The sequence below is a fragment of the Bubalus kerabau genome, chromosome 17 (assembly GCF_029407905.1).
Source record: "Bubalus kerabau isolate K-KA32 ecotype Philippines breed swamp buffalo chromosome 17, PCC_UOA_SB_1v2, whole genome shotgun sequence".
NCBI lineage: Eukaryota > Metazoa > Chordata > Mammalia > Artiodactyla > Bovidae > Bubalus > Bubalus kerabau.
The window spans coordinates 66,593,443-66,618,607 of record NC_073640.1 but is presented as its reverse complement, the minus strand read 5'-3'; the positions used below and the strand labels follow the sequence as shown (position 1 = coordinate 66,618,607).

The window sequence follows — 25,165 nt, the reverse complement described above, 5'->3', positions numbered from 1 at the left end:
GGTTGATCTCTGACAGGTGTTAAATAATACATACTGAGTATATGAATATGTGACAGGAGATAGAATCAAGGATATAGTCTACCACCCACAGAGCTCATGATTATCCTGCCTATGGTAAAAATGTATTAAGAAAATAAAATGCAAAAATATCACTCAGGTTATAAGAGTATCCAACTAATTTTAACATGGCTGCAATCGAATTAGCTGTCAACATTGGAGAACTCATGTATCATCAGAATTCCTCTACCCAATATAACTTAAGAAATCAGTCATGGATTTCTGGTTTCTGGTTTTTCATGCACGGAGCTTGAAAGTCACCACTCTGTTCTAACAACAAGAAAAAACACTGAACAGAGGAAAAATTCTTTGATCTGTAAAAAAGGTGAGAAAACCGGGGGCATCACTGCCTCAAAGACTGAAGACTCGGACAGTGAATAGAGGGGATCAAAGCTTATGGGGGCAGAGACTCACGATGGAAAGAAACACCTTGGGAACAAGACCTGGGGCAGGAAAACATGCACTCTGTCCTTGGGTTGATGGGGGCTCAGTGTGTAGAGCCTGAGGGTAGAAACTCCAGGAAGAACAATTGCATTGGGTTCTCCAGAGTTTTGTGGGTTAAAAATTATTACCGATTAGAAAAAATAGAGAGGGGACATTAGAATACTTTAAATTGATCATAGCAACTATCAATTTACAATTGGTTCTTGGGGACCAGTTTCCTAAGCTGGGAAATAGTCCTGAGTTCATCCTTCTGAAGCCCACAGAGCAGAAGTGGTACAGTTAATCATCCCCACTGTGCTCCTCTGCAGGGAGTTGATGCACTGTGGCCAGCGGACTTGTCCACAGTTCAGGTACATGGGTTTGAGAAGAGAAGGCAGGCAGATAAGATGACCACTGCCTCTTTAAAGTGTTCAACTGTAGTTCCCATCTGCAGAAAATATGCATGATAATGATTTAATGTGTTGAATGATTATTCATCCTTGGAATCTGCCCCCACATATTTAAACACATAGAGTTACTGTGACCCTACTGTGTGCCGTCCCTAGTACTAGGTGATGAAAATGCAAACAGAAATAATACTCATGGTCCTGGCTCTGAGATATGAAATGCTGGTTTCATATGAACCACATGAAGGATGGTGAAAGTGTCCACATCTGGGTTGTCCAGTGTGGAAGCTCCAGTCCCCTGTGGCTACTGAGCTCCTTAAGTGGGCTCATCTGAACTGAGAGGGGCTGTGGGTGTAACACACACACTCAATTTCAAGAAAGTATTAAGACAGAGATTTTAAACCATCTTGTCAAGAACTATTCAGAACTGATTACAACTTGAAATGGTAATAGTTATGATATTAAAATAATTGACACTGTAAAAAATTGACACTTAACGTGGCTACATGTAAATTTATAATCATAATCGACCTCTATGGACCAATGTCTTTTTCCATTGGGTGCTGCTGGTCAGACTCAGACCTTCTGCCCCTCAGCTGAACCCACCTGGCTGTGGCAAAGCACCTGGCCCAGTACGTGGGGCTGAATCAGTCAGCAGGGGAAATGCAGCATCTCAGGCAGCCTGAGAAGCCTTCTTCAACATCTTTGGAAAATAACGCGACATTATTTTGTCACGTGAACATTTATATTCTTCATGCAGATCAGCTGTATAACCAAGAGAAACTCTTATACGTATTCATCAGAACACATGTGTAAGAAAGTTCATTGCAGCATGTCTCACAATGGTAAAAAGCCAGAAAAGACTCAAATACCCATCAGCACTAGAATAAGTAATGAATGGAATATTATAAAGCAGTAATAATGAGTGTTCAACATTACTAGTCATCAGGAAAATGCAAGTCAAAACCACGATGAGATATCACCTCACATTTGTCAGAAAAGCTATTATTAAATAGACAACAAATAACAAGTGTTGGTGAGGATGTGGAGAAAAGGCAACTCGTGTGCACCGTTGGTGGGAATTAAACTGGTGTGGTCACTGTGAAAAGCAGAATAGAGATTCCTCAAAAAATTAGATATGGAACTACCATTCAATCCAGAAATTCCAATCCTGGATATTTTTCCAAAAAACAAAAACACTAATTCAAAAAGATATGGACACCTTAATGTTCATTGCAGCATTATTTACAATAGCTAAGAAATGGAAACAATCCAAGTATCTATCAACACACGAATGTATAAGGAAGATGTGGTATACAAAGGAATATTACTTGGCCAGAAAAAGAATGAAATTTTGCCATCTGCAACAACATGGATGAACCTAGACCTATTATGCTAAGTGAAATAAGTCAGATAAAGAAAGACAAATATCGTGACTTCACTTACATGGGGCGTCTGCAAAAGAAAACAAAACAAACAAGATCAGACTCATAGAGGCAGATACTCTGGTGGTTTTCAGGAAGGAGGAAGTTGGAGGTTGGATGAAACAGATGAACTGATAAGGCACAAACCTCCAGTTCTGACATGAATAAGTCACTGAGCTGTAACATAAGGAATACAGTCAACACTTTGCAGAGAGGAGTGGTAACGGGAGTTGCGGCGATCAACTCATAACGTAAATAAATGTGGAATCACTATGATGTACACCAGAAACAAATATAACATTGCATGTCGACTATTATTAGAAAACAAAATAAAAAAGAGAGAAAAAAAGAAATCCTCTTGATCCATATCCTTTCAACACTTGGTATTACCAGACTTGTTGCATTAGAGACAACTACCTTATCACAGCAAAAATCATAGCATGAACTGTGGGTAATAATATGTATAGAGACTAAGCATTTATAAAAGCAGTGCCATAAAACATTACAAATGTGTGGAACTGTATAGTCTAAGAAATTCCTACATATTCTGTAAAATGGTCAAAAGTGATTCTGAGCAGAATATAAACACTTTAGGAACTCATACAATAGCTACAAAAATCAAACCAATAAAAAAGTAGTTATACCATAACACTATATACTTTTCAAATGGAATGCAAAAAACAAAACATTAGACTATCCAAATAAAAGGCAAAAAAAGAGGAAAAAAAACAGGAAAAACTGAAAACTAAGATCCAAGTTTCTGATTTTCAGTGATGAATAATAAACACTCAAGTGACAAATATAAAGACAGTTTTTACTCCCTCCTTCATGTTACTTAATCCTTTCAATCAACCAAATTTATTGATGGTCAATCACATAAAGAAAATTCAGGTTGAAAGAAGCAGCAACCCATATGAATAACATTTATTTTCTGAATTAACGCTACAGCATACTGGAAAGTACAAGTGAATAAAGGTATATGGTAATACAGAAGAACACCTCCATTTTCTGGATTTATTATCTTCATCCATGAAATAAAAATTTCCATCCACCCTACAGTAATATTTATCTAGACAAACATTAGATTATGTGTCAATGTACATCAGGTATTAGATGCAACATATGGAAAAAATAATTTGCAAAAACTCCTGAAGAAGGTTTCTTTTAGAGAGCTGAACTGGCCATCAAGGAAATGATTTCCTCAAAAAGAGCTTGTATTTTTTTAATGATAAATTTCTTTCTTTTAAAATTATTTATTTATTTATTTATTTTATTCTGGGCTGCACTGGGTCTTTGTTGCTATGCCTGGGTTTTCTGTAGTTGCTGTCATGGAGGCTACTCTCTAGTTGCAGTGCGCAGGTTTCTCACTGTGGTGGCTTCTCTTGTTGCAGAGCACAGGGTTAGGGCTCTAAACCTGTGCTCTTTGATTTTTGTAGCCATTGTATGAGTTCCTAAAGTGTTTATATTCTGCTCAGAATCACTGTTGACCATTTTACAGAATACGTAGGAATTTCTTAGACTGTACAGTTCCACACATTTGTAATGTTTTATGCAGGCTTCATATCAATCAGACACTGTGGTGACCATTTTGCAGTACATATAAATACCCATTTATCATGCTGCATAACTGAAACTGACATTATGTTATATACTAATTATACTGGAGAAACACTATTACTGAGGAAATAGTTACAGAACGGAGTCACTACTCTCATTATCGAAGCTGTCTACTATACATTTCGCACTTTAACAATACATTTTAATAATTTAGGAGCAGAATCTAGGTGCTCTAGGATCCCTAAGGAGCAAGAGGAAGGGGGAAACAGTGGGAAAACATGAAACTAAGACACTAGAGGTCTGCAGCAACCATAGACGAAAATCGTGAAAAGCACTAATACAAAAAGCAAAAATAGAATTCAGCACATAGAAGATGACAAAGGTGACCACCAGCATCAGGATGGTGTGGGTGGCTCTGGTCTCTGGGGGGCATCTGTGGTGTCCAGTGCGGGTATAAATATACTTCATTTTCTGGTGGTGTCTGTGCAGAAGAAGCACCATGGAGCCACTGGACCAGATCATGAGGCTAATAAATATGGCATCTGAGACAGACCACAAGAAGGTAAAGCCTGATTTATGACCCAAGGACATGCAGAACCACCTGCCTTGAGTATCAGAATAGTTGTGCGTGTCCTGTAGACCAGTGATGTTCACAGGAACGTAGCTATTCACTAAGGCACTGAATATCCAGCAGATCCAACAGGAAGAATCTGTGACCCTGAGGGCTCTTCTTCTGAGCAATGACCTCCCTTCTCTCCCAGGGATGAGCGTGAAGGACTGATAGGTGCTCAGGACACAGGTGGAGCACAGGGTGGTGCTGCGAGCCACTCTGTGTATGTAATATACAAGTTTACACCCAGGACTGGACAGGGGCTTACTTGAAACAAAAGCTGTCATTGTGTGGGGAAGCCCAGAGGAGAGAAGAACCAAGAGATTGGCCAGGGTCATGTGGGTGAGAATAGTGTCTGTGGGTCTCTGCTTGTGTCCAAACAAGACTGGAGAGATGTTTTGGAAGAAAAGGATGACATTGACCACAGACCCAACTCCCATCTGTAAGAGATAGATGGTTTTCAGAGCTTCCTGGCTTGCAGTTCGTAGGACATCTTTCTGAAAAGACATGGAGAGGATTTCAGAGTGTCCTGGAGCAGAAAGGAAGCTGTGCAGGTGATGACATCAGCAGTCTTCTTACAGAACCAAGACTGGGAAGGGACTCTCACTCTTTACTTCTCTTGAGAAAAATGGCACTCTCATATGCCAGATAATCAGTTTTACCTGGAGAACATACACTTGACATTAGTTACAAGTTTCACCATTATAATTTTTTATTTACTCCTATTTACTTGTATATCCTGTTCTCCACCTGTATGTAAGGTCCATGAACTCAAGAACCATGTCTGTCTTGTTCAACAACATTTGATGACCCATCATAGGTATTAAATAATATGTATCAGGTATACGAGTGACAGAAGACAGAGACAAGAATGTGCTCTACCACTTTAGGATTCATGATCATCCCACTTATTACAAGAATGTACTGAGTGATTTCACCAAGATGGCAACACAGAGGCTTGCTCCTCCCATGGATACAGTGAATATATTTACACATGGATCAATTCCTTTGAGAGAAATTCAGGAAATCATTGAATGACTTGTACACATCAGATGACTTTGAAAACACCCACATCAAAACAGGTGGGAACGTCTGGGACACCTGCTCACCATGAGCCCACCTGTAGCACAGTGCATTCCAATCACAATGAAACACGAAACTACTTGCTTCTCTGAGAAGTAAGGGCCTGAACCACGTTAGCTCCCTCAAATCACTTAGCTCTGGTAGCCAGTGTGGATGGGCACTGTGGAGCCTCAAAGGGCTAAGAAAATAAAAAGTAGCTGTGAAATGACCTGCTAGCACCCACCACGGCCACATCCCCAGGATCAGTGCAGCATGAATAGGCTTTAACACCATCACCCTGCTGGAGTTTGACTGCACTCTCTACCAGCTACTGCCTGAGGATCTGGCGTTTAAGCACTGCATCGAGCGGCTGACTGGGAGGCTCTCAGGAGACTGAAAGAACAAGTGGCCACTGCTTCCACATTCTCCCTCAGGTTTGATTCAAAAAATGAAACCAAGCCTTCAGCTTGTGCCTGGAAGGAACCTGTCCACACATATCTCATGCCCCAACCTCTGTGGCTGCCCCTGAAGGGGTGGACCCTCTAATAACCCACCCCAACAGTGAAGGGTACTTAGCCTACTGGAGTCCCACAGGACCATGTTATGTAGAATTGAAGTTTTCACGGTCATACATAGACCAACAGAGAAGGGATGGAAAAAGATAGTCCATGCAGGTAGAAACCAAAAGAAGTAGGGATAACTATAGTCATCTCAGACAAAAATAGACTAAAGGGCAAAAACTGTAAAAACAGACAAAGGAAGTCATTATATAATGATGAAAGTATCCATTCATTAATAAAATAGAACAACTGTAAATATTTGTAAGCCCAACATTGGAGGACCTCAATATACTAAGGACTTGTTCACATAAATCAAGGGGAAAAATATACAACACACAGTAATAATATGGACATTAATTTCCTAGTCTCAGCAATAGATTAATCATATAGAGAATCAATAAGGAATCACTGAACTCAAACTATACATGAGACCGCATGAACTTAACAGACTCACCATCCATCAGCCACAGAAAATATATTAAGTGTATATGGTCCATTCTCCATTCGTCTTAACATATTAAAGACTGAAATCATTTCAAGCATCTTTTTCAACCACAATGATATGAAACTACAAATTATTAAAGAAAATGGGATAATTCAATAATAAGTGAAAGTGAAAGTGAAGTTGCTCAGTCGTGTCCGACTCTTAGCGACCCCACGGACTACAGTCCACCAGGCCCTCCGTCCATGGGATTTTCCAGGCAAGAGTACTGGCGTGGGGTGCCATTGCCTTCTCTGTTAACAGCGGCTAGGCATATTATATTTACTTGGAGCTGGTATACTTGTGTGAAGATTAAACTACATGGATGAAATGAAAAATCAAAAATAAAACATCTTCAGAAAATGACAATGGAAATACAAGATAACAAAACTTATGGGAAGCAGATTAAGAGCTAAGTTGATAGTGATAAATGTCTATATGAAAAAGGAAGAAAGGTCTCAAACAAAATAGTTTTACACCTCAAGGAACTACAAAAGAAGAACGAATTAAGCCCAAAGGAAAGAAATTGTGAGGTTCACAGCAGAAATACAGACGTAATTCAGAGAAGTTGTGTTTGGCTCCAAACCATAGCAATAAATTCAATGTCACAATATAGTGGGTCACACAATTTTTTGGTTTCCCAGTGCATATGAATATTACATTTATACTATGCTGTAGTCTATTTAGATCACAATAGTCATCATCATGCTGGTGCACAAGACAAGACTCATATAAGTTCTCACTCACCTCAGAGCATCTAAACAATAAAGCAAACATTATCATATCTAAAGCAAGAAACATAATCATAGTGGGGACTGCAATACTCCCACTTTCATCAGACAAAAAATCAACATGGAACTGTTGGAGTTAGCTACGCATTAGAACAGTTGAACTTTATGGACATAACCAGATCAATCTATCCAAGAGCAGAAAAATATACATGCTTCTCAAGACCACAGAGAACATTCACTAGATCACATCACATATTAGGACTCAAGCAGGTCTTTTTTTTAAAAGTCTTTATTGAATTTGTTATAATATTGCTTTTTTTAAAATGTCTTGATTTTGGCCCTGAGACATGTAGAATGTTAGACCCCTGACCAGGGATCGAACTCCTACACCCTGCTTTGGAAGGTGAGGTCCTAGTCACTGGAACGCCAGGGAAGTCCCCCAAACAAGTCTTAACAGATTTAACACCGAAATCACATGAAGTGGCTTTTTCCCACGGTAATTATATGCAATAAGATGCCAATAACAGCATGAAAGCTGGAAAATTCACACATATGTGGAGATGAACAACCACTCCAGAACAAACAGTGGTCAAAGAAAATCCAAATGGAAATAAAATACCTTGAGATGCAAGCGTGAGTGGGAACACAGCAAACCGAAGGCTACGGGAGTCAGCACAGGCTTTGTTCTAAGAGGGATGGTTTAACAACAAATGAAATTAAGAAAAAAAGATTATAATAATCAACATAACTTTATACTAGAAAGAACTAAAACAAACAAACAAACAAAAACAACCAAAAAATCACATAAAATACCCCCCCCCCAAAAAAAACCCCAAACCAAACCACCCACCCAAAACTAAGGCAAAGGTTAGCAGATACATAAGGAAAAAACAGTAGAAATGAATGAAATAAGAACCAGAAAAGAAGTAGAAACTACCAAGGAAACTATGAGTTGGTTTTTGAAAGATGAACATTCGCCTCGTCACTGAGCACCTGCAGCAACATGAGGAGGAAACAGTGACTTGGGGCACCTAAGGCGTTTCTAACCCCACGGCCGCCCTCGTTCCGTTTCCCACCGGAGCGGAGGCATTGCTTCCGCTCAAAGCAGGAAACGCGTCCTGGCCTCCCCTCCCAGCTCCTAGAGGCCCCTCTTCCCGCCACTTCAATGGTCTCGTCCTTCAGGCTCAGCCTCCTGGCTCCACCTGCTCAGAATCACCTCAGGAGCCCCTCCGTAGTCACAACTGACTCACTCTCTTCACCTCAAGATGAGATTCATACCTTTTTGTTCGTTTCCTTCTCTCTGCTCTCTCTTCCTGATAAATCGAGAGCTCTTGGAAACAAGAAATACTATCCTGGCAGATGCAGAGGCCGCCGACGAGCACCGTGGCTCCCGGCCCTCTGGGCCTTTCGCGGCGGCTCCTCGTGCTGGAGCTGCTGTGCGCCGCAGCCGGGACCAGGCACCACCTCTGCTCTCGCGACAGCTCCCAAGACAGGACGTGGACATTCACCTCAGTTCTCGCGACAGCTCCCGGCCCCGGACCTGGATGCTTGTCCCTCCTGTTGCGTTAGCTCCCTGAACGCGGGCCTGGACACGTGTAGCCGTGGTCTCACGATTGCTTCGGAGGTGCGGGCCTGGACACGTGCCCTGACCATTGCGTGGAGAGCCACCTCTTGGCAGGTGGAGCTGGACAGTGCTTGGACTGCGCGTCCTTCCCCGTGTGAGCACACACGACTTCTACCTGCTCTGTATCCCCGTCCAGCCTCCTTCAGGCTGTGGTGGCCCATCCTGGGGGTACCCTGAGCCTGGTCCTCGTGATGGAGCTGCTCCATGAATCCCATTGAACTTTCTTTATTGGCAAAAGCTCGAACATGAGTCTCATGCACAGTGAATCCTCATAGGATCCTCCCTGAAACCCCCCTCATTTCTCCCTACATCACGGCTCCTCAGTCACGTTACAGTGACTCCTAAGTACATGCAGTTCTCTTCATCCTCTTGCATCTCTCCTCCCATACACATGGCCCATGATTTCCTTTCTATGGGGCTGAGTATTTATTGGGGTGAGTGATGTGGTCATAGCTACTGTTTGCCATTTTGTGGGACACACAGAGGTCAACCCCACAGAGGAGGTGCCTCCCTGACACCATCGTGACCCAGAATTGCAGAAGGACACACCTGCCCCCACACAATCCATGACACCCAACCCCACACAGTCACACATGGGGCACCACCACAGCCAGAGTCAAAAAATGAACCCGCAGAGGATGCCCTTGTGCTGTGAGAGGAACACACATTCCACTGCTTGCCGACCCTAGGGAGCCTCTCTGCTCCCACAGGCGTGGGGGGACCAGTGTGAGCAGGTCACTCTCTATGTAACAGGACAAGCTGGAAGTAACCTTTCTTAGAAGAAAACAGAGAACCCATAAAAGCCTTGTTTTCCAGCAACTTTTCTGATGACACAGCTGTGCTTGCACACACACAAAAAACTATTTAAAGGCAGTTCTGTCTCTCCTTTGGTTCTGAGCACTTTCTGCTACAATAGCTTCCTCATTTTGTCTTGGTTTTCTTTTCTTTTTTACTTCTGTGAATAAAAATGCTTACAATACAGTGGAAGCAGCAGGAATTAATTTTGTTGTGTTGACAGAGGAGTGTGTAACTCATCACAGGTGAGCCCTGAAATCAGAGCTGCTGTGTAGCCCAGTGCTGAGGGAGAGCCGAAAATGAGCTGCTTAGAGGCATCGTCATGAGCTGTGGGCAACAGGACTGAAGGAGCCTGGAATAAGGTCCCCGGTGGAGATGATCTGAGAAAGGGGGCAGGGGGACTCCTTCCCCTACAAGCATAGATCTGTGAGGTCTGCTACAATGAGAAGTCTTTGTTAACAACAGGGAGGAGCTCAGTGGCTGGATCATCCAAGACTTGGCAACATTCCAGAGACCACATCCCTCCTCTCTCATCTTTAGAGACTCTAGGGCACAGGGATCTGCGGTGGGCCACCTGGCTCTGCTCCCGGCCTAAGACACTCCCCGGCACACAGCCACCCTCCACCCAGCAGAACATGGATGTGGATGCTCAAGTGAGGCCGTGTTGCCCCTGTCCTGCCCCGTGTGAGTTAAGTCTTAAGTCCCTCTCCTGCTGGAGGCAATGTCTCTTCCAGTCTTTGCCCTGAGATTGAACAGAAGGAAGCACTCACCTGGCTGGTCTTTGCTTCAGAGCTCTGTGCAGGGACGTGTCACTCAGGATGAGCGCCGAGCACCTGAGGTCATGATTATAGCGACGGTGTTTGTAGCCTTGGTCTCTCCACAGAGATTCCATTATCACGTCACCTGCTGTGTGGGTGGCACTGACTGCAAGGGGAGTCTGGGGATTTCCAGTGAGGAGCGAATGTTATCCCCAGTGTACATCACCTTCCTTCTTGGGTGATTAAGGACACCTTTTGAGAATCAATGAAAAGATCCGAATGGGCAGTCAACTAGCTGGCCGAAAACTATACACCAGCACCCTACTACACAGTAGGTCATTATTAGTTACCTATTTTATATATAGTAGTGTGAAAATGAAGCAGATTTGAAATTACCTCTAATCAATTATTTAAAAAAGAAAAACAATTCATAGGCATTTAATTCCTTAGTGTTTAAGAGGAGGTTGTTGCTAAGTATACCTTTATTATTGATCATGTTTTATTAGCTTTTTATATTCTCTAATAGGAAAAACAGTAAAATTATGATATTTTTAGATAAACGCTGAAACAATTCACTCATAGTAAAACTAGCTCCTTAATATTAAAGGAAATTTTTCAAACAGAAGGCAAGTTATACTGAAGAAAAAAACACAAAAAAGAACTACACGCATTGGAAAAGGCAATCATATTGATACATGTATAAACTATACTTTCTCTTCATTTCTTATTTTATATAAGACACAACTAGTTCATGACAGCTACAATCATAGCATTAATTGTCAGTAATTACATATATATATACACAGTACTGATGGATCCATATGTGATGTCCAAAATATCACTGAAAAATAGTATACCTTAGCACGTTGAGTTTTTAAATTGGAACTTAAAAAATAACACAACAGAAAATGACCCAAAAAACCCCAGAAAATAAGACAAATAGAAACAATCTCAAGTTTGCAAAATGCAATCATGAACACTACGTATTCAAGTGACAAATGAAAAAGAAGACAGCTTCTAGTCTGTCCTTCAGATTATGTCATCCATCCTATCTATTAAATTTATTGAGGGTCCACCATGTAAACAATCCAGTTTTAGAGAAGAAGCAAGACACTGCCTAATGTCGATTTTCTGTGTAACACTATAGCATACTGGAGAAATAGGAGTGAACTAAATTTACAAGGTAATACAGAACACATTCTCTACTTTCCTGTGTGTTATCTTTATCTAAGAAATCCAATCTCCACCCACTCAAGAGTAATATTTATGGAGACCAATGTTGGATTCTGTGCCAGTGTGTGTCAGGTATTAGCCACAACACACGGAGATAAAGTCTGTGGAAACTCTTGAAATGTTCTGGAAGAAAGGACATTTCTTTCAGAGTGCTTCATTAGTTAAGGCAGAAATGGTTTCCTCAATAATGGTTTGTACATTTTTCAAACTCATAATTTCATGGATTGACTTTCAAATCTCCTAAGTGAACCTTCTCAGTTCATTGGAAATTCTGTAAAAATTTGGTATTGAGTACAAACATTAAAAGCTATCAACATCTAGTTATAAAACAAGCAAGTCAAGGGGATATGGTGTACCACATGGTGAATATAGTCAATTATATTCATTGCATACTTGAAAAAATAATCAAAGATCATGGCATCCAGTCCCATCAGATCAGTTCAGTTCAGTTGCTCAGTCATGTCTGATTCCTTGTGACCCCATGGACTACAGCTTTGCCAGGCTTCCTTGTCCATCCCCTACACCCAGAGCTTGCTCAAACTCATGTTCATCGAGTTGGTGATGCCATCTAACCATCTCATCCTCTGTCGTCCCCTTCTCATCCTGCCTTCAATATTTCCCAGCATCAGGGTCTTCTCCAATGAGTCAGTTCTTCCCATCAGGTGGCCAAAGTATTGGAGCTTCAGCTTCAGCATTGGTCCTTCCAATGAATATCCAGGACTGGTTTGATCTCCTTGCAGTCCAAGGGACTCTTAAGAGTCTTCTCCAACACCACAGTTCAAAAGCATCAATTCTTCTGTGCCCAGTTGCATCACTTCATGGCAAATAGAAGGGGAAAAAGTAGAAGCAGTGACAGTTCTTATTTTCTTGTGCTCAAAAATCACTGCGGACAGTGACTGCAGCGGTGAAATTAAAAGACAATTGCCCCTTGGAAGGAAAGCTATGACAAACCTAGATAGCATATTAAAAAGCAGAGACATCACTTTGCCAACAAAGGTCTGTGTAGTCAAAGCAATGTTTTTTCTAGTAGTCATAAATGGATGTGAGAGTTGGATCATAAAGAAGGCTGAGCACCGAAGAATTTATACTTTCGAATTGTGGTGCTGGAGAAGACTCTTGAGAGTCTCTTGGACTGCAAGGAGATAAAACCAGGCAATCCTAAAGGAAGTCAACACAGAATATTCATTGGAAGGACTGATGCTGAAGCTCCAGTATTTTGGCCACCTGATGTGAAGAGCTGACTCATCGGGAAAGAGCCTGATGCTGGGAAAGACTGAAGGCAGGAGGAGAGGGGGCAACAGAGAATGAGATGGTTGAATGGCATCACCCACACAATGGAGGTGAATTTGAGCAAACTCTGGGAGAGAGTGAGGGACAGGGAAGCCTAGCATCCTGCAGTCTATGGTGTCTCAAAGATTCAGATACAACTGAGCGATTGAACAACAACAAGAGAGTCAATCTTCAAAGTTCTCATCACAAGGACTTACTGGTGGTTAAGACTTTGAGCTTCCACTGAGGGGGAGCTGGTTCAGTTGACGGTCCAGGAACTATTACCCCATATGCCACACAGCCAAATAATAACAAAAACTAACTAAATAAATAAACGTGGCAGTTTGTGTCACAAGAAAAAAATTTGTATCTTCTCTGAAGGTGAGAGGATGCAACTAGCTAGACTTATTGTGATCATTTTGCAACATGTACAAATGCACATTCATCATGTTGTATATCTGGAACTAATACAATGCTATGTGTTAGTTATATTTCAGTAAAAAATGGATACTGAGGACTTGCAGAATAATTACAGTTACTATTGAAGGTGTCTACTAGATATTTAGCACTTTATTCATACATTCTAATGACTCAAGAGCAGAACCTAGGCGTTCTAGGATCTCTCAGGAGCAGCAGGAAGGGGGAAATAGTGGGGAAACAAGAAACCAAGACATTAGAGACCTGGAGCAACCACAGACGAAAATCTAAAGAGGCACTGATATGGAAAACAAAACTATAATTCAGCATGTAGAAGATGACATAGGTGACCATGAGCATCAGGATGGTGTGGGCGGCTCTGGTCTCCGGGGCGCATCTGTGGTGCCCAGTGGGGGTGTGGATATACTGTACCCTCTGGTGGTGTCTGTGCAGGAGAAGCACCATGGAGCCACTGGACCAGACCATGAGGCCAATAAACATGACATCAGAGATGAACCAAAAGTAGCCAAAGCCTGTGACAGTACCTGAGATTGAGCAGAACCACTTGCCTTGGGAATCAGTATTGTTGTATCTATCCCAAGGACCAGTGATTTTTATAGGAACGTAGATGTACATTAAGAGACTGAACATCCAGCAGGTGCAACAGGAAGGACCAGTGACCTTGGAGGCCCTTCCTCTGAGCATCACCCACTCCGCTCTCCTGGGGGTGAGAGTGAAGGACTGATAGGTGCTCAGGACGCAGGTGGAGCACAGGGCGGTGCTGCGAGCCACCCTCTGTATGTAATACACAAACTTACACCCAAGACTGGACAGGGGGTTTCTCAAAACAAAACCTGTCATTATATGAGGGATCCCAGAGGACAGAAGAAACAAAAGATTGGCTAGGGATATGTGGGCAAGAATTGTGGGTGTGGGTCTCCGGTTGTGGCCAAGCAAGATCGGAGAGATGTTGTGAAAGAAAAGGATGATATTGGCCATAGACCCAACTCCTATCTGTATAAGATACGTGGTTTTCAGGGCTGTCTGGCTTGTGGTTCTCAGGGCATCTTTGTGAAAAGACATGGAGAGGATGTCAGAGTGTCCTGGAGCAGAAAGTAGGCTGTGCTGGTGATGCTATCAGCAGTCTTCTTACATAATCACTGTTGGACAAAGATTTCCACATTTTATTTCTCCTGAAAAGGAAGACACTGTCATAGTCCAGAGAAATGACTTTACCTGGATAACATACTCCTGACAGCAGTTAAATCATTCACCATTACTATTCTGAATTTTTCCTACTTACTTTTATTTAAAAAATTTTTAAATTGGAGGTTAGTTGCTTTAAAATGTTGTGTTAGGTTCTGCTGTACAACAATGTGAATCAGATGTGAATACACCTATATCTCCTTCCTCTAGAGCCTCCCTCCCATCCCCTCATCCCACCCCTCTAGGTCATCACAGGGCACTGACCTGAGCTCCCTATGTTATACAATAGCTCTCTATTTACTTGTATAACTGATCTTCTATCTTCATGTAAGATCTATAAACTTAGAAAACATGTCTGCCTTGTTCAGCAACATTGTTGGCTTAGTTCAATCATTTTCAATGTTAGTATTCACAGAAACAGAAAAAAAAATCCCCAAATCCGTATACAACCAAAAAATACCCCAAATAGTCAAAGCATCACGTGAAAGATGAACAAAACATCAAACTTCCTCATTTCAAACCATATGTCAAATTTATGGCAACATAAATTTGCATAAAATATGCATAAAAACAGACAGACTGATGGGACAGAACAGAAAGCACAGAAATTAACCCATGCACTTCTGGTGAATTAATTTTTGACGAAGGCACTAAGGGTATGCAATGGACTAATGATAGTCCCTTCAATAAGTGGTGTTTGAAAACTGGAAATCCACATCTAACGATGAAAAGAGAGACAGTAAACCTTACAGATTCTGGTCGAATAAAAAAATATAACTACATGTATAACAGATGTAAACTAGACTGTCTGTGATCAACTGGCAATGTAGAGAAATATTTAATTGTTATTTTGTACCCGTGAAACAGACATAATATTGTATCAATTATATCCAAATTTAAAATTCTAAAAAAAAAAAAATCTGGACACTATCTTACACCACACACAAAAATGTTCTAAAGTGGATTAAACTTGGATGTAAGATCTGGAACCATCAGACTCCTAGAGGAAAGAAGTAAGCTCCTTGAATTGATCTTGGCGGAAATGGTTTGGATTTGACAACAAAAGCACAGCAACAAAAGCAAAAGAGTGAGAGTTTATCATATAAGAGCCTCTGCAGGGCAAAGGAACTACGCAATAGGAGACGATATTTGCAATCCACATATCCAGGAATGAATGAATATCCAAAATGTAAAATAATATTGTGCAAAACCCCAAATAATCCAGTTTAAAATGGGCAAAGGACGTGAACAGATTTTTTTTTTCAAAGACGACATACAAAGAGCCTAAAGGTACATGGACAGGTGCTCAACATCTCTAGTCATCAGGTCAAAATTACAATGAGATAGCATTTCTCACCTGTTAGAGTGTCTAGTCTCCAAAAGAGAAGAGATAACACATTGGCAAGGATCTTGACAAAAAGGAACACTTCACACACTGTTGGTGGGAATATTAATGGGTACAGCCTCTGTGGAGAATGTTATGGAAGTTCCTGAGAAGTTAAAACCAGAACTCCCATATGACCCAGCAATTCAGCTTCTAGTATATATACAAGGAGATGAAATCAGATCCCGAAGTAATATCTGTAGAGATGAATATCTGTAAATGAACCCCTATGTTCATTGCTGTATTGTTACAACAGCTGAGACATGGAAACAGCCCAAGGGTCTACTGATAGATAAACCGATTAGGAAGCTGTGGAATATTACACAGTGAAATATTACTCAGGTTAAAAAGGTGGAAATCTTTCCTTTTGCAACAACGTGGGTAAAACTCGAGGACACTTTGGTATGTGAAATATTCATACACAGACACTGCCTTCTATCACTTATACGTGGAGTTTGAAAAAAAATTCCATTTCATAGAAAGAGAGTCGAATGGTGGTCACTTGGGAACTGGGGTTCGGGGAAAGAGGAGAAGAGGGTAAAGGGGTACAATCTCTCAGTTATAAGATGAACAAAGACTGAGGATTAATGTAGAACCTGGTGACTACAGGTGATGACACCTATGTGAGGTGATGGAGGCATCGATTCAGTCAGCTGTGGACTCCTTCCCAATGTGTACATATATTAAATCACGATGTACATTTCAGATACACTGCAATTTCAATAATCAGTTATGGTCCATGACCGCCTTCCCATCAGATCAGATCAGTCGCTCAGTCGTGTCCGACTCTTTGCGACCCCATGAATCGCAGCACGCCAGGCCTCCCTGTCCATCATCAACTCCCGGAGTTCACTGAGACTCACGTCCATTGAGTCGGTGATGCCATCCAGCCATCTCATCCTCTGTCGTCCCCTTCTCTTGCCCCCAATCCCTCCCAGCATCAGAGTCTTTTCCAATGAGTCAACTCTTCGCATGAGGTGGCCAAAGTACTGGAGTTTCAGCTTTAGCATCATTCCTTACAAAGAATACCCAGGGCTGATCTCTTGCAGAATGGACTGGTTGGATCTCCTTCCCATAGGGCTGAGTATTTATTGGGGTCAGTGATGTGGTCAGATCTCCTACCTGGACATTTCCTGGATACAGAGACCAACCCCACAGGGGAGGTGCCTCCTTGACACCAGCAATCATGACTCAGGTTGCAGGACATACCTGCCCCCACATGACCCATGACCCCCCAGCCCCACACAGTTACATACGGGGCACCCCCACAGCCAGAGTCAGAAATGAACCTGGAGCAGGTCCCTTGTGCTGAGTCAGGAACACACATCCCAGAGCCTGCAGCCCCCCAGGAGCCTCTCTGCACCCACAGGTGTTGGGCGGTGGAGGGAAGTCCAGTGCGGGCAGGTCAGTTTCCATGAGTTTTGACAAGGTAGGAATTCTGTTCACAAATGCCCACCCACTTAATATGAGCACTTTCAAAGGCTCCATCTTCTACCACCAGTATCTTTAAGGTTTAGGTTTTCAACATACGAATATCTACAGATACACACATCAGACGATAGCTGTATTTCCAAATATAATGTTGAATTACCATAGGGAAAACTGCTTTACTTCCTAATTCTAATCTTTTCAAAAAACTTTACTTTGCAACCTTTATACTCATTTGGCAGACTGGAGGTTAACTGGATTCTATCTCAGTGCAAAATTTTTTTTTCTCTTTCCCCTGCTCCTCATGTTAAAGAGGCTGAGTGCATTTTGTCATTTGATAAGAGAGAGAAAAACATAAGCAACATTGGTATACATAATACAGAACACAGAGAGACTCGAGACAGGATACTACGGCAGAAATTACTGAGCCAACTGCATCCTGTGAAGGAAAATGTGAAGGTTGTCACAGGGCAGCCTTTCTCTCTGTATTTCTGTTTGTGTGTGTATGTGTCTGTTACTGGATCTTATTTCAGGACTTTCAGGTTCTAACCCAAACTCTGCACATCATTATTCCACCTTATTCACACTCAACCCTAATCTATTAGGTCTGAGGAGGTCTCTAGATCATTTTTTATGTGGTTGAGACGTCCAGGGCTCTGGCCATACAGGACTTGGCACAGATTCCACAGTGACCCCTCCCTCTTCCCCTCATTGTCAGGGACCCCAGGAAACAGGGATTTGCAATGAACTCACAGCTCTGGTCCCCCTCAGATACACACCCCAGAACATTCCCCCCTTCCACCTGGCAGCCAGGGCATGGACGGGGCAGCCCAGGACAAGGCAGGGGAGCACGTGTCCTGCCCAAGGCGCTGACAACACAGCTCTGAGCTCCTCTCCTGCTGAGAACTGGCTCTCCTGTTTCCTGCCCTGAGACTGAACACAAGGGAGCACTCACCTGCCTGCACTTGGCTCCACACTCTGTGCAGGGAAGTGTCAGTCAGCATGGGCCCCAGTTATAGGGACAGGGTCCCTGGGCTGCTCTCCCCACAGAGGAGCCATTATCATGTCATCTGGAGCGGAGGTGACACTGTCTGCATGGAGAGTCTGGGGCGTCTCCAGTGGGGGCAGATCTTACGCCCAGTGCTCGTCACCCTCACCCACGCCTGGGGACTAGTGACAACTCCTGGCAGTTACTGAGAAGGTCCACATGAGCAGCTGAGCAGAGGGCAGGGAGAGTTTTCTGTGTTCCCTGTGGGAGAACCCAAGTTTAGAGTGAAAGTCACAGCTGGGGGAGGGACACTCACAGAGCACCGGGGCTCCCTTCACTGTATCTCCCGTTGGGCATTTTCCCTCATGGTCTCACTTTTCCAAACTGTTCCAAAGTGTATTCACACTGATCATCAGCATGGGATCCGGAGGCTGGGCTTTCTCCTGAGTTGAAGTTCCACAGCCCTTTCTATTTATGGCCTCAGGTCTGTTTAATCTGGAAAACGCCCCCTTTGAAGCCAGAGTTTCCCTCCTCAGAATCCTCAGGTCTCCCTTGTGTCCACAGGACTCTGCAAGGACTTTGTCATTGGTTCCAAGTCACCCATGGAGCCCCCTCCTTAAGTCTTTCATTGAACCTCCAGCATGTCACCACATTCTGGGCCATTAGTACTGGAAAAAAGCATTCCTGGACATATAGAAAGGGATTTAAAAAAGCATTGATAGGAAATATAGAGAGATAACATTAAAATGCATGAAATTGGTCATTGAAATGATCAATTGAACCTTTAGATCATGAAATTTTTACACCTTGTTTTATGTCCCTGGATATGTTCCAGTGTCTCTTATTTTATAGTCTATGGGAACTTGACTAGAATTTGTATCCTGCTGTTATGTGAAAATTGTATAAATCTTACTTATGTTGAATTGGTTTATAGTGCTCTTCAGGTCTACTATATCTTTGTACCTGTCTGTATGTTCATTCTATTAATTTTTGACAGTTTGATATTGAAACTCCAACTAAAACTCATAAGTTATCTACTTAAAAATAATGATAATATGTAGTAGAACCATGTGTAACTTTGTTCTGTATTTTCCAAATCTCCTGTAAATGTGTTATCATACTTTCATAATTCAAAAAATAAAAAGGAAAGTGAGAAAAAGAGAAATGATCAACTGATAATTGTGAATATTCTCTGGGAAATGAATCTGATGTCTCCATCCTGAGACATCATAGAGCAGTAAGGACATATGTGTGTGTGCTCAGTCGCCGAGTCGTGTCTGACTCTTTGCAACTCCATGGACTGTAGCCCGCCAGGCTCCTCTGTCCTTGGGATTTTTCAGGCAAGAATACCGGAGTGGGTTGCCCTCCTCCAGGGGATCTTCCTGACCCAGGGATCGAACCTGTGTCATTTACATCTCCTGCATTGCCAGGTTTTTTTTTTTTTTTTTTTTTTTTTTTTAACCACTAGCGCCAAAAGGACATGTAAACCTCCCCGCAGTGGGCTCCTCCTGCAGCGCATGGATGCTTTCTGGGCAGTGAACGAGTCCACATTCTATAGGCATGGGCTTGTCAAGAGAAGCCAGGCAAGTCAGACAGCTACTGCTTCTGTGAAGTGTACGACCTTGTCCCCTGTCTGGGGAAAATGTGTATGAGAATGTTTATAATGTGTTGAAAATGATTCATTGTGAGGTTCTGTCCCCATGAATCCCAACCCATAGAGATACTGTGGACCTAGTTCACTACCATCACTAGTACTAAGTCACAAAGACACCAACAGAAATACTAACCCTCCTGGTTCTGGTATTTCAACCCAGGCCTCCCGCTGTACTGTCTGAGCCACCAGGGAAGCCCAAGAATACCGGAGTGGGTAGCCTATCCCTTCTTCAGGGGATCTTCCTGACCCAGGAATCAAACTGGGGTTCCCTGCATTGCAGGCGGATTCTTTACCAGCTGAGCTACCAGGGAAGCCTGATTTAACATAGAGGGAATTTAACATCTTGATCTTTGTCAAGATCTTTCCAGAACTGATTATAGTTTGAACGGACGAAGTTTAAGATGTTAAAATAATTGACATAGTTTCTTTTTTACTTTCTTTAATGTGGCTACAGTAATTATATTGCTACAGCCATGAGACTTGTTCTATTGCTTTTGAAAACATGTTTGCTTATTTATCTTCGGTTGCCTCCGGTCTTCGTTGCAGCGCTCTCTTTAGCTGTGGCGCCCAAGATCAGTAGTTGCGGTGCCCTAGCTTAGTCTCCCTGAGACATGTGGGATCTTTGTTCCTCGACCAGGGATGGGACCTGCGTCTCCTGCACTGCAAAGTGGATCCTTAACCACTGGACCACCAGGGAAGTCCCCAGAGTTTCAGTCTTGCAAAACAAAACGTTCTAGGCATGGATCATAGCGATGATTACAATATGAATGCTCTCTAATTCCACTGAATGGTATACTTAAAATGTACCTTAAAATTTCCTTGGCGTGTGTACTTTACTACAATTTAAAATGTTTTAAAAGATGGAATAAAAATTAAAAATGTCTGTGGGGAGAGAAAAGTGTCTGTAGGATAATATCAAGTATTATCAACATCAATGACATACATGTCATTGGAGTCACGGATGGTGTCAAGAGAGGAAAATGGCCAGAAATTAACTGGAGAACTAACAACTGAAAACTTCCAAATTTTGGTAAAAAATAGTAGAAACTCAACCAACTTTTCTAAGTACAAAAGCAAAGAAGGGCTTCCCTGGTGGTCCTGTGGTTAAGAATCCACCTGGCAATGCAAGGGACACAGGTTCGATCCCTGGTCCTGGAAGATCTTCCATGCAGAGCAACTAAGCCTGTTCCCCACAATGACTGACACCCATGTGCCCTAGAGCCTGTGCTCTCCAACAAGAGAGGCCACCACAGCGAGAAGTCCGCACACCACAGCTAGAGGGTAGCCAGTGAGGGGCAGCAAAGACTCAGCACGGCCCAAACTAACTAACTAAATACTAAAGAAAACCAAAGAGAAGCATTTGTGGACATTACCATAGTCAAATTAATAAAGGGCGTTGGTAAAAGAAAATCTTAAAAGTTGCAATAGAAAAAAAAAAACATATTCCTAAGTTTTGGTTTTGGGCAACTCCCCCCACCCCCACTCCCTAGCCCTGCCCCAGATTTAACATTCTGGGCAGGAAAGCTTTTTGTTGTGGTTGGCTTTCCTGCACCTTTTATGTTATTTTGCAAATTTTCTGGGCTCCACCCTCTTATTTTCTCTATTCTCTTGTTAACATCCATAGAGTCTCTCAGTCGTGTCCACTCTTCATAGCCCCATGGACTGTAGCCCACCAGGCTCCTCCGTCCATGGGGTTCTCCAGGCAAGAATACTGGAGTGGGTTGCCCTTCTTCAAGGGATCTTCCTGACCCAGAGATTGAATCCGTGTGTCTTGTGTTGGCAGGGGAGTTCTTTACCACTGAGCTGCTGGGAATCCCTGATGATGCCATTCTGAGTGGTTCCTCATTGTAGTTTTGATTTGCATTTCTCTAATAATGAGCAATGTTGAACATCTTTCCATGTGTTTGTTGGCTGTCTGTATGTCTTCTTTGGAGAAATGTCTGTTTTAGGTCTCCTGCCCATATTTTTTATTTTCTGTCTTCTTTTTTTTTTTTTTTCTCTATTGATTGGTGCAGGGCCAGGAGGGCTGACTCAGGGCTGGGCCAGGAGAAGGGCAGGAGATTTCTGGACCCTGGTCCCCAGCTGGCTCTAGCCATCCTTATTTATGGACATCCACTTGATTTGGGGGCCTTCCTGGTGGCTCACACAGTAAAGAATCTGCATGCAATGTGGGAGACCTGGGTTTGATCCCTGGGTTGGGAAGATCTCCCTGAGAAGGGAACAGGCAACCCACTTCAGTATTCTGGCCTGGAGAATCCCATGGATAGAGGAGCCAGGCAGGCTACAGTCCATGGGGTCTCAAAGAGTCGGACATGACTGAGCGACTTTCTTCACTTTCATTTTTCACCTGACTTGAGGTCTCTGGTCCTCTTATGGAGGTTTCCATTTCCCAGCGGATGAGTTCTCCAACTCAGGCCTGATGCTCCATCACTGGGTCTCCCTGGTTTCCAGGTCTCTTGTTGCCAGGCAACCTCCTTCCCATCCATTCAGGTGACTCTCTGGAGGAAAGACCCTCGAGACCCTTCAGAGGCGGGGGGCGGGGCTGCCTTGGCTGGGTCGATGTCAGTGGGTCCCAGCTACACAGAGTGCCCCCGACCTTGCAGCAGGCCACTGCTGACCCATGCCTCTGCCAGAGATTCCTGGACACTCACAGACAAGTCTCGGTCAGTCTCTTGTGGGGTTATTGCTCCTTTCTCTTGGATCCTGGTGTGTACAAGGTTTTGTTTGTGCAACAGTATGTGAACGATGAACTTTGAGATGTTCAAGCTGGTTTTAGAAAAGGCAGAGGAACCAGAGATCAAATTGCCAACATCTGTTGGATCATTAAAAGAGCAAGAGAGTTTCAGAAAAAGATCTACTTCTGCTTTATTGACTACTCCAAAGCCTTTGACTGTGTGGATCATAACAAATTGGAAAATTCTTCAAGAGATGGGAATACCAGACCACCTTACCTGCCTCCCGAGAAATCTGTATGCAGGTCAAGAAGCAACAGTTAGAACCAGACATGGAACAACAGACTGGTTCCAAATTGGGAAAAGAGTACATCAAGGAGGTATATTGTCACCCTGCTTATTTAACTTATATGCAGAGTACATAATGCAAAATGCCGGGCTGGAAGAAGCACAAGCTGTAATCAAGATTGCTAGGAGAAATATCAATAACCTCAGATATGCAGACGACACCACCTTTATGGCAGAAAGCAAAGAAGAACTAAAGAGCCTCTTGATGAAAGTGAAAGAGGAGCGTGAAAAAGTTGGCTTCAAACTCAACATTCAAAAAACTAAGATCATGGCATCCAGTCCCATCACTTCATGGCAAACAGATGGGGAAATAATGGAAACAGTGAGAGACTTTATTTTCTGGGCTCCAAAATCACTGCAGATGGTGACTGCTGCTGCTGCTAAATCACTTCAGTTGTGTTGGACTCTGAGCGACCCCATAGACGGCAGCCCACCAAGCTTCCCCGTCCCTGGGATTCTCCAGGCAAGAACACTGGAGTGGGTTGCCATTTCCTTCTCCAATGCATGAAAGTAAAAAGTGAAAGTGAAGTCATTTAGTCATGTCCAACTCTTAGCGATCCCATGGACTGCAGCCTACCAGGCTCCTCTGTCCATGGATTTTCCAGGCAAGAGTACTGGAGTGGGTTAGTGCCTTCTCTAATGGTGACTGCAGCCATAAAATTAAATTCTTGTTCCTTGCAAGAAAACCTATGATCAACCTAGACGACATATTAAAAAGCAGAGACATTACTTTGCCAACAAAGGTCCGTCTAGTCAAAGCTATGGTCTTTCCAGTAGTCATGTATGGATGTGAGAGTTGGACTATAAAGAAAGCTGAGCGCTGAAGAATTGATGCTTTTGAACTGTGGTGTCGGAGAAGACTCTTGAGAGTCCCTTGGACAGCAAGGAGATACAACCAATCTATCCTAAAGGAGATCAGTCCTGAGTGTTCATTGGAAGGGCTGATGCTGAAGCTGAAACTCCAATCCTTTGGCTACCTGATGGGAAGAGCTGACTCATTTGAAAAGACCCTGATTCTGGGAAAGATTGAAGGCAGGAGGAGAAGGGGGTGACAGAGGATAAATGGTTGGATGGCATCACCAACTCAATGGACACGAGTTTGAGCAAGCTCCAGGAGTTGGTGATGGACAGGGAGGCCTGGCATGCTGCAGTCCATGGGGTCGTAAAGAGTTGGACACAACTGAGTGACTGAACTGAACTGAAGCCACACCTGCCCACTGATTCAGCCTCACTCTCTCTAAACTCCCAGTGGGATTGATGTTTCCTGGGAGGCTGCTCAGAAGAAAGGTTAAAATTAAGGCTAACCAAGTAGGGATGTTCTAAACTCTGGCCTCCACCTGATGGCCTCACATATCTTTGAAAAGCGGGGAGGGTGTAAATGATACCACCTGCTTCAGAGGGCTGAAGACTATCAGATCTTGCCTGAAATGCTCTTACCTGGAGGGCTTTTGCATTATTAGCATCCAGTGAATGTTAAAGCTGGTGGAGACTCTTATGATTGTCAATGGTGGGTGATGGTGATAAGAGTGATGCTGGGGCAAAGTCCCCACAAGTCTCAATGATGACTGTAATGGGGTATCAAGAGACACCTGCGGTGGAACCTTCACCTTTGAAAAAGAAGGAAATTCTGCCATATGCAAAAACATGGATGGGCCTGGAAGACGTGGTGCTCAGGGAAATAAACCAGCTACAGAAGGAAAAATACTGCATGATTCCACTCCTATGAAGTATCTAAAATAGTCAGACTCATAGAACCAGAATAGAACGTGCGTTTCCAAGGGCTAGGGCAGAGGGAGGAGGAAGTTGGGGATAAATGTTCAGTGTGTATAAACTCTTGGTTATATGAGATGAGTTCCAGTGTTCTGCTATTCAAAACATGCCTATAGTTAACCATACTGTGTCAGACACTTAAATATTTAAGAGTGGGACTTCCCTGGTGGTCTATTGGTTAAGACTCTACCTTCTGATGCAGAGGTTGTGGGTTCAATCCCTGGTCAGGAAACTAAGATCCCACATGCTGAGGGGTGTGGCCAAAATTCAATAAGTAGTAGATAAATTAAAAAAAAACATTTAAGAT

The 25,165-nt window shown here is 42.9% G+C and overlaps 2 protein-coding genes across 4 annotated transcripts; both read right to left on the bottom strand.

Moving 5' to 3' along the window:
• Window positions 1-2,503: 2,503 nt before the first annotated feature.
• On the bottom strand, window positions 2,504-11,335 carry LOC129630859 (vomeronasal type-1 receptor 4-like). 3 transcript variants are annotated; one of them, XM_055551374.1, is made up of 3 exons: window positions 8,250-11,335; window positions 7,932-7,998; window positions 2,504-5,140 (listed from the first exon to the last, which is right to left on the bottom strand). In XM_055551374.1, the coding sequence occupies exon 3, from the start codon at window positions 4,985-4,987 to the stop codon at window positions 4,079-4,081; it is 909 nt and encodes a 302-aa protein (XP_055407349.1). In that variant the 5' UTR covers window positions 4,988-5,140; window positions 7,932-7,998; window positions 8,250-11,335; the 3' UTR covers window positions 2,504-4,078. The 3 variants fall into 3 exon arrangements, with proteins under 3 accessions (XP_055407349.1, XP_055407351.1, XP_055407350.1); XM_055551376.1 differs by having other exon boundaries at window positions 8,306-11,335; XM_055551375.1 differs by having other exon boundaries at window positions 8,591-11,335.
• A 2,247-nt stretch (window positions 11,336-13,582) lies between these two features.
• On the bottom strand, window positions 13,583-14,821 carry LOC129632610 (vomeronasal type-1 receptor 4-like). The gene has a single exon (XM_055554408.1). The coding sequence runs from the start codon at window positions 14,489-14,491 to the stop codon at window positions 13,583-13,585; it is 909 nt and encodes a 302-aa protein (XP_055410383.1). The 5' UTR covers window positions 14,492-14,821.
• Window positions 14,822-25,165: the final 10,344 nt, after the last annotated feature.